Source organism: Chinchilla lanigera, unplaced genomic scaffold, assembly GCF_000276665.1.
Source record: "Chinchilla lanigera isolate Chin_1 unplaced genomic scaffold, ChiLan1.0 scaffold00057, whole genome shotgun sequence".
NCBI lineage: Eukaryota > Metazoa > Chordata > Mammalia > Rodentia > Chinchillidae > Chinchilla > Chinchilla lanigera.
The window spans coordinates 15,156,641-15,164,701 of NW_004955458.1; the positions used below are offsets into that span (position 1 = coordinate 15,156,641).

At 38.7% G+C, this 8,061-nt stretch overlaps 1 protein-coding gene across 2 annotated transcripts in view; it reads left to right on the forward strand.

Moving 5' to 3' along the window:
• The window catches only part of Nup107 (nucleoporin 107kDa), a 52,945-nt gene that overhangs the window by 7,868 nt on the left and 37,016 nt on the right, over positions 1-8,061 (forward strand). For both annotated transcript variants that reach the window (XM_005397476.2, XM_013520899.1), the window contains 4 exons: positions 748-839; positions 1,328-1,414; positions 2,532-2,644; positions 6,125-6,263. In XM_005397476.2, coding sequence (XP_005397533.1) covers positions 748-839; positions 1,328-1,414; positions 2,532-2,644; positions 6,125-6,263 — 431 coding nt within the window. The remainder of the gene's footprint in view (positions 1-747; positions 840-1,327; positions 1,415-2,531; positions 2,645-6,124; positions 6,264-8,061) is intronic.

The following is an 8,061-nucleotide window of genomic DNA, read 5'->3' on the forward strand; positions in this document are numbered from 1 at the left end:
ATCAACTATGAACTAAAACCTGTATAAATTGCAAGGCAAAATAACCCTTTCCTGAAACTGCTCAAAAGGAAACAACAACTGGGGTGGGGGAGAGGAAAAAAGGAAGAGGGAGAAAAAATACATATGTTATATATACATGCATATATAGTTATGTATAACTGTATGTATATACCCAAGATAGCAAACATAATTGTACTGATTTCTACTCAGTGGAAAGAACAGTTAGTGCTTATGTTATTTGATCAGTTTTGCATGTCTGTATCTGGTAATCTGAGCAACTGTTTCGAAGATAACAATGCGCAATATAATAACCATTGTTAATTTCCTATCATGTTTTGAAATGTTTTTTTCTTTTCCTCTTTAAGTAAAAAAAAGAATAAACTTTTCCTCAAAAAAAAAAAAAAAGTTACGAGTGTTAGAAAATCAAAGAACTCTGGGGGCTGGGGATTTAGCTCAGCGGCAGAAGCGCCTGCCTGGCAAGCGCAAGGTCGTGAGTTCGGTTCCCGGTACCGGAGAAAAACCAAAAAAAAAACAAAACCAAAAAAAAGAAAAGAAAATCAAAGAACTCTGTATAGGAAAGACTCGAGAGGAACTTGAGGAATAAGCAGGGTCTGGAGCCAGGAGGTCATGCCTGGCAAAAAGATCTAAACCTTGGCTATTGGAACGACTCAAGGACCTTTGCACCAATTGTGATCATAAAGTTGCTTGCAAATACTGCATTAAAAAATCTTAATTATACTATTTTAGGAGTGGCTTTGGAGAGATGCTGTCCCCTGTAATCCGAGAGCCAGAGGTGACACGGACTGCAAGGAAGCAGAGTGCTCAAAAAAGAGTTTTAAGTATCCTTTGTATTTGGGGGATTACATAAATGGCTGCATGTTTTGAGTCATTGTAGAATTTTTCTTTTTATGAGAACTATTAAACATTAGCTATAATAAAATACTATAGAAACTAGTTTTGCTCACTCCACAGACACCTTTATTTGGTAAATAGAATGCTGTCAATGAAATTCAATGCAATTACAATTTATGTTGCCCTTTAAAACAGGGAATTGTTTCATAGCTCTCATATTGTGAGTAGCATGTGCTGAGATTTAATTTCCTTTTTCTATTTGAGAGCTCTTAGGTCAGTGTATAGTTAATTAAGACTGACACCTGAGAATTTAACTGGCAGAGAAAATTAGTTATTTATTCTTTGCATAGATTAGCCTTAAAATCTTAGTTCTTCAAAAAATGTATTCACATATTTTGTGCAGTCATACTGTAGGTAATTGTAACTTTAGTGATCTCTTTTCTACATGGAAAACTTTTCTTAACCCTTCCTAAAGTTCGAGCCTCCCATGATGAAAATCTTGGCAGTACTACACCAAGAAACCAAATGATTCCTCGAACTCCTAGCTTATTTCGACAGCCTTGTAAGACTTTTTGCTTTTCAAGTTTTTAATAAACTGGACACCCACTTGTCATCTCAGCACTCTGGGAGGCTGAGTCAGGAGGATTTATAAATTTTAACCCTGCCTGAGTAACAAAATAATAATAAATAAAAAGGGCTGGGTATGTAGGTCAATGCGAAGGCCTAAATTCAATTCAGTCCCCAATACTGAGGAGAAAAGTATTTAATAATAACAGTAATGTAGTATAATAATAACAGTAATAGTAGCGCACATGTACGGTGTGCACAATAAATACTTGGTTACAGAGCCGGATGTGGTGGCACACACCTGTAATCCTAGCACTTGGGAGACTGAGGCAGGATTCCTGCTAGTTTGAGGCCACCCTGGGCTACAAAGTGAGTTCAAGGCCATCCTGAACTGCATAGTGAAACCCTGTCTCAACAGACTACATAAATAAATATTTGGTTATGATATCAACAAGAAAACACAAATCATAATGATTATAGTTATTTGTTAAAGTGGTGTCATGAACAAGATACTGTATTGCACATAAATATATAGTAACTGTGACATAAATACTTGTTACCTCTATTTTACCAAAGCTGAAAGTGGTACTTAGAAAAGTTAATATGGGTAATAAGTTAATATGGGTAATAAGTTAATATGGGTAATAATATGGTAATATGGGTAATAAGTTAATATGGGTAATAATATGGGTATTATAGCTAAAAGTTAATATGGGTAAAAGTTAATATGGGTAATATCCATAATAATATGGATAGCCTTGTTTAGCAAAACACAAGTCTGCTATCCTATATTGCCTCAGTATTCTTTATAAAATTAGAATATGAAAGATTCATTAGTTAGTGTTTGGTTTTTTTTTAACTGCTCAGTATATTACGATGAAACAGCCTATTTGTAGTAAAGTTTTCCCTGATTGGCTCAATAACACCAAAATTTCAAATTGAGAAAAATACATTAAACCTTTATATCATGGAAATGTTAACAGTATTTATTTGGTTAGAATATTTATTGGGTTAGAGTACTCATTTGGTTAGTATTTATTTGGTTTGCATGCTTGGTTTTGATGACCAGTGCTCATATACCTTGCATTCTTTTATTAACTTCTTATTTGTAGTCACTCCAAACCGAAGCTTACCGAAACATCCAGATATTTCCTGCATTTTGGGAACAGAAGGTCGGTCTCCTCAGCTTTCACAGTCTTCAGGGTTTTTGGGAAATCTGTCCATGGTATGTATAAGTCAGTGCTAAAAGTTTCTCCCTTTTTCTGTGTGGCTTAAAAGCCTTTTGATGAAAATTGAACTCATGCTTTAAAAGTAACTCTAGGATATATGGATTGACATAATTGGCTAGACACTTTAAAAACAAACCTTTTTTAGTACCTCCTGTCACAGTACACATTGACATCAGTTAAAATGTTTCTTCATCTGACAGTTTACTAACTCAGGAACTTATACTTGCTAGGCAGGCGCTTGTGCCACTGAGCTATATCCCTGGCCCCTAACCCCAGTTTTGAAGCGTGAGAAAGTAGAACACTAAGAGTAATACATGAAAAGTATAATATGGAAGAAAAATGTTGTCTACCTGTGGGATCTGACAGTAGAGTCAGAATTGAGTTAGAAGACACCTAGCCGGTATCCGCTGCTGAGTTGATTTCCTCATGTGTGGGAAAGCCCTCAGACGTTGATGACAGACGTGATCTGTGTTGTGAAAGTATAGGAGAGTTTGATTGCTTTTTCTACTTGAGATAAAAGACAGTTTAGGGGAAAGTAGGTGAGATGCTCTTATGAATCACTGTCAGGCCAGGCCTGGTGGTGCATGCTTGTAATCTCAACACTCGTGAGGCTGAGGCAGGATCACTGTGAGTTCAAGGCCAACCTGGGCTACTTAAGCAAGTTCAAGGCCAGCCTGAATTATATAGCGACACCCTATCTCAAAAAAACAAAAACAAAAACATGAAGAGTCACTGTGGTACAGAATTGAAAATTGCAGAAAAAGTGTTATGTAAACAGTGATGTTGACTGGCTTCACTTCAATATTAAAAATACCTATAGAAAAAGAAAGCATTATGTCTGAGAAGAAGGAGAGTATTATAGCACATTTAGTTCCAAAACCAACATTAAAATGTTTCTTCTGTCTTTGGCTCTGTGATGTATTAAATCACAGAAGTTTTTATTTACACACTTTTACATTTGTCAAAATTGGGTGTTTTCTGAAAGGTAATTTCGTCCTGATAAACCTCTCCCTTATCATAGAAGGTTAAATCCATCTTTTGTGTTTTTTCTTTTGGTGCTATGGATCAAATCCAGGTCCACACACATGATAGGCAAGTGCTTTGACGTTATGCCACACCGTTAGCCCCAAATCCGTCTTAAAAATTTATTATAGTGGGGCTAGAGATGTATCTCGGTAGAAGAGTGTGTGCTTAGCATGTACAGGTCTCTGGAGTCAGTCCCCAGCACTGTGCGCGCACGCACGCACACGCGCGCGCGCACACACAGAGTTTATTATAGTCATGGACTTTTAGTGTTAATAGTTATTGGTGATGTAGTTATTGGTGATGTAGTCACTGAGTATTTTGCTCTGCTTATGAAGCTAGTTTATTTTGGCGATAAATTATTTTTGTAGTCAAAGGTATTTTCTGGATTTATTTTGCCAATTTCAATGTCAGCCATGAAAGGACTCTCAGGTTAACCTGAAGTAAGTAAAATTATTACCTTGGTTAATTCTTTCACCATATGTATGCAGCCAAGATTTGGTTGACCAAAGATTGTTTCTGTCTCTTTTTTCTGTGGCACTGGGATTCGAACTGAAGGCATTAATGTTAGCTTCATCCCCAACTCTTTTTCGGTTTTTTTTTTTGTTGTTGTTTTTTGTATTTTGTTTTTTTGTCTTTTTGAGACAGGGTCTTGCTATGCAGTTCAGGCTGGCCTTGAGCTCACTTTGTAGCCCAGGCTGGCGTCGAACTCGGAACGATCCTCCCGCCTCAGCCTCCTGAGTGCTGGGATTACAAGTGTGTGCCACCACACCCAGCTTGGTTTTTATTTTGAGGCGAGATCTTGCTAAGTTGTCCAGACTGGGCTCAGACTTGCAATCCTCCTTTCTAAACCTCCCAAAATGCTGGTATTATGGGCTTATACCACCATGCCCAGCCGAAGTATTTTTCTGAAAATGAAAAAGTGTTGCTGTTGAAGATTTCTACTTCGAAGCCAGGCCCAATGGCTCACTCCTGTAATACCAGTACTTGGGGGGCTGAGGCAGAATGATCACAAACTCAAGACTTGGCCGGGGCTACATAGTGAGACCCTGTCTCGGAAAAAAAAGATTTTTAATTTGATCTTCAGACTGAAGGAAGTAAACTATTCAGAAGGAAGTGAACTAGTAATCATTTTCCAGTAGCAGAAACTAAGCTCTGCAAAGCCCAGAGTTATGACCCTGCTGAACACATAGGTTCTCAGCACACATCTCTAGCTTAGGCTGATTTAAAGATAACATTTTTCATTGTTGCTCACACCTGGATTTTCAGTAAAAGATAACTGTTACTACGGATATTTCAAACATGTCTGAAGCAGAGTCGTACAGGGAGTCCCTGTGTGCCCGTTGCCAAACTCCAAACGTTGCCAGCTAACTGGGCACTTGTGACCGATTTCATTCATTTATGTCCGTGTCCATTTCCCTTAGAGTGCCCAGACAGCATAGTTCATGATATATCCCTGTGACATAACAAGGGTACTTTAACATAAGTGCAGTATGTTTGACATGTCTGACCAACACATACATAGAGTAATTCCTTTATCATTTCGAATATATATATATACATATATGTGTGTATATATATATGGGTAATCATCACTTCATGACAAGGATGCCTCTGAAAAGTGCATTGTTCAGCAATTTTTATCCTGTGACATCATAAGTATGCTTAACAAACTAAGGTGGCGACAATATTACTAACCTTGTGACATTGCTGTCATGTATGTGGTCTGTTGCTAACCAAAACGTTATGTGGTACACGATTGTAGTTACTATAATGTGTATTTCATTAAGTGTTCAGGTTTCTTCTTTAGTCAGCTTTTTTATTTTAAATTGTTGTGTTTGGATTTTTGTTTATTTGGGTTTGTGTTTGTGTTGTGGGGTTTTATTTGTTTTTTGAGGTAAGGTCTCATTATGCAGTTCAGGCAGGTTTTGAACCCACTAAGTGGCCCAGGCTGGCCTCAGACTCGGCCTCCTCAGCCTCCGAGTCTGGGATTGCAGGTGTGCCCCTCCATACCTGGCTTATGTGGTTTGTTTTAATCAGGATCCACTGAAGCGAGCGTGGTAGACAAATGCTGGATTGATTATTCTTAAGCCTTCCCTCTTCCCTTTCTTTATTGCCATTCATTTTTTGAAGAAATTGGGTTATCTGTCCTGTACAGTTCCCCAGAAATGAAAAATTTATGCTAACATATAGGTAGGACTTTATTTTATCTATTAGTGTCAGCTTGAATTTTGTAAAATGTTACCTTCATTGGCCTTTTTAAAAAGTGTGGAGTAATACACAGAAGAAAACTTTTTATAAACCTGTAATTTCCTTAACAAAGTAACCCATTGGCTTTCAAAAGTGAGAAACATGTAGAAGTTGCTGTAGAAGTTCGTAAAAGCCTTATTTACTGTTAAGGTGTTATTCACCCTGTCGAGTCCCTCCTTTTCACCTGCGGGTTTTGCTGTCAGGTGACGAATCTGGACGACAGTAACTGGACAGCTGCATTCACAGCGCGGCATTTGGGGCTCTTCACGAAAGCAGAGCCAAACAGCGTCACGGAGGAGGCCAGTGCGGTCATGTTACGTGAAGACGATCCTGGAGAAGCCGGTAAGAGGCTTCGGGACAGAGCAGCTTTTCCTCTACTGAGGAAGAAGCTGTTTGCTGCCATTTCTGAATGCCGTGGATCTACGTTAACATATAAATATATATTGTTAATATGTAAATGCATTAATATGTTGACAGGTACATATATAATACACTTGTGATACAAATACATAAACTATATATTTCTTTTGGTGTGAGTGCCTTGAAAAGAAGTGTCTTTTTTCTAAGTTCTAGACACTAAAAGTCTGAGATGAAGGTTTGAGCAGGCACCAGACATGGTGATGCACACCTCTTAATAGCAACACTTGGAAGGCTGAGGCAGGAGGATCACTATGAGTCTGAGGCTAGCCTGGGCTACATAGTGAGTTCAAGGCCAGCCTAAACTATATACTACCTGTCTCAAAAAACAAAAGAAAGGAGAAGTGTGGGCAGAGCTAGTGTTTTTAATAGCCTTCCTTCTTGGCTTGCACATAGACATTTTCCTCCCACGTTGTACATGGTCTGCCCTGAGTAGTATAATTATACTGAGTAGTCGTAGTAGTGACCACCTCTAAAGGTTGAGAACTTCACCTTAGTTATCAGTGGGATCAACGCCTTACCCATGTTCCCTGTCAGTGAGAATAGCAGCCTCTTCCTCTTTACGTTTAGTTTTCGCGGTAACGTTTTTGAAGTGTTCTGTTTTGGCCTGGACAGTAGCCCTGTGTTTTCAGGTACTGCTGTGACCTTGCTAGTTTTAGGTTGGCTGCTGCCATTCCCGTGTGGGAAAACCATTTGCTGCACTGTCTGTGTGCATGCGTGCTGTTACGTTAGTTCTCCATCACTTTGCTGTTGTCACAACCCAACATGGGCACTGGTAGACCATGTGCTTAACATTCGCGAGTTCACTCGTGTGGTCCTTACCACAGTCCCCTAAAGAGTTAGCCTAGTTATCCCTCACAGAGGGCAGGGCCAGGTGCAGCAGTGGACACCTGTAATCCCAGCTATCAGAGGCTGAAGTGGGAGGATAACGAATTTGAGTCCAGCCTCGGCAGCATAGCCAGACCCTGACATGAGAGAGACAGAGACAGGGACAGACAGAGAAAAGAAACAGAGAACGTATGGAAAAAGGATGCTCAAAGAGGTTAACTAACTTGAAGGTTTGTTTAAGGTCACCCAGCTAGGAAGTGATTGCATCAGGATTTCACATTAAACAGGTTGATTCCAGAGCCCTACTTTTTTTTGGGTGGGGATGTCGATTTGTTGAGACAGTGTCTCACTGTGTCATTCAGGCTAGCCTTGAGTTCATGGTATATCCCAGGCGTTTCTCAAACTTGTGATCCTCCTGCCTCAGCTTCCTGAGTGCTAGGATTACAGGTGTGTGCCAGAACCCTACTCTTAGTATTGTGATAACTATTATTTTGTTATAGTATCTCTCAGTAGTAGCTACTCAGATGTGCAGTGACTATATACTTCCTACTTTATAAAATACACCAATTCCATTTTAAAGGTAAGACCTTAAGTATCATATAGCGTTGTAGTAGAATGTATGCATTCTTCCTGAGTATAATTAGTATCTATTATAACTGTCAGCTACTTTTATTTTTTTTATTTTTTTTATTTTTTAAAGAATAAAAGAAGGATGACATAATAATAGGGGGGACTTAGCAAATTACAGACAAAATGGTAGGAAATTATCAATGGTTATCGTTTTACATACTATTATCTACAAAATAGTTTCTCAGGAAAACAAATAGACAAATAATAGTGAGTTAGAGACAAAAGAGGTAGGAGATTATCAAGAGTTGTTGTACTATACTTTGGT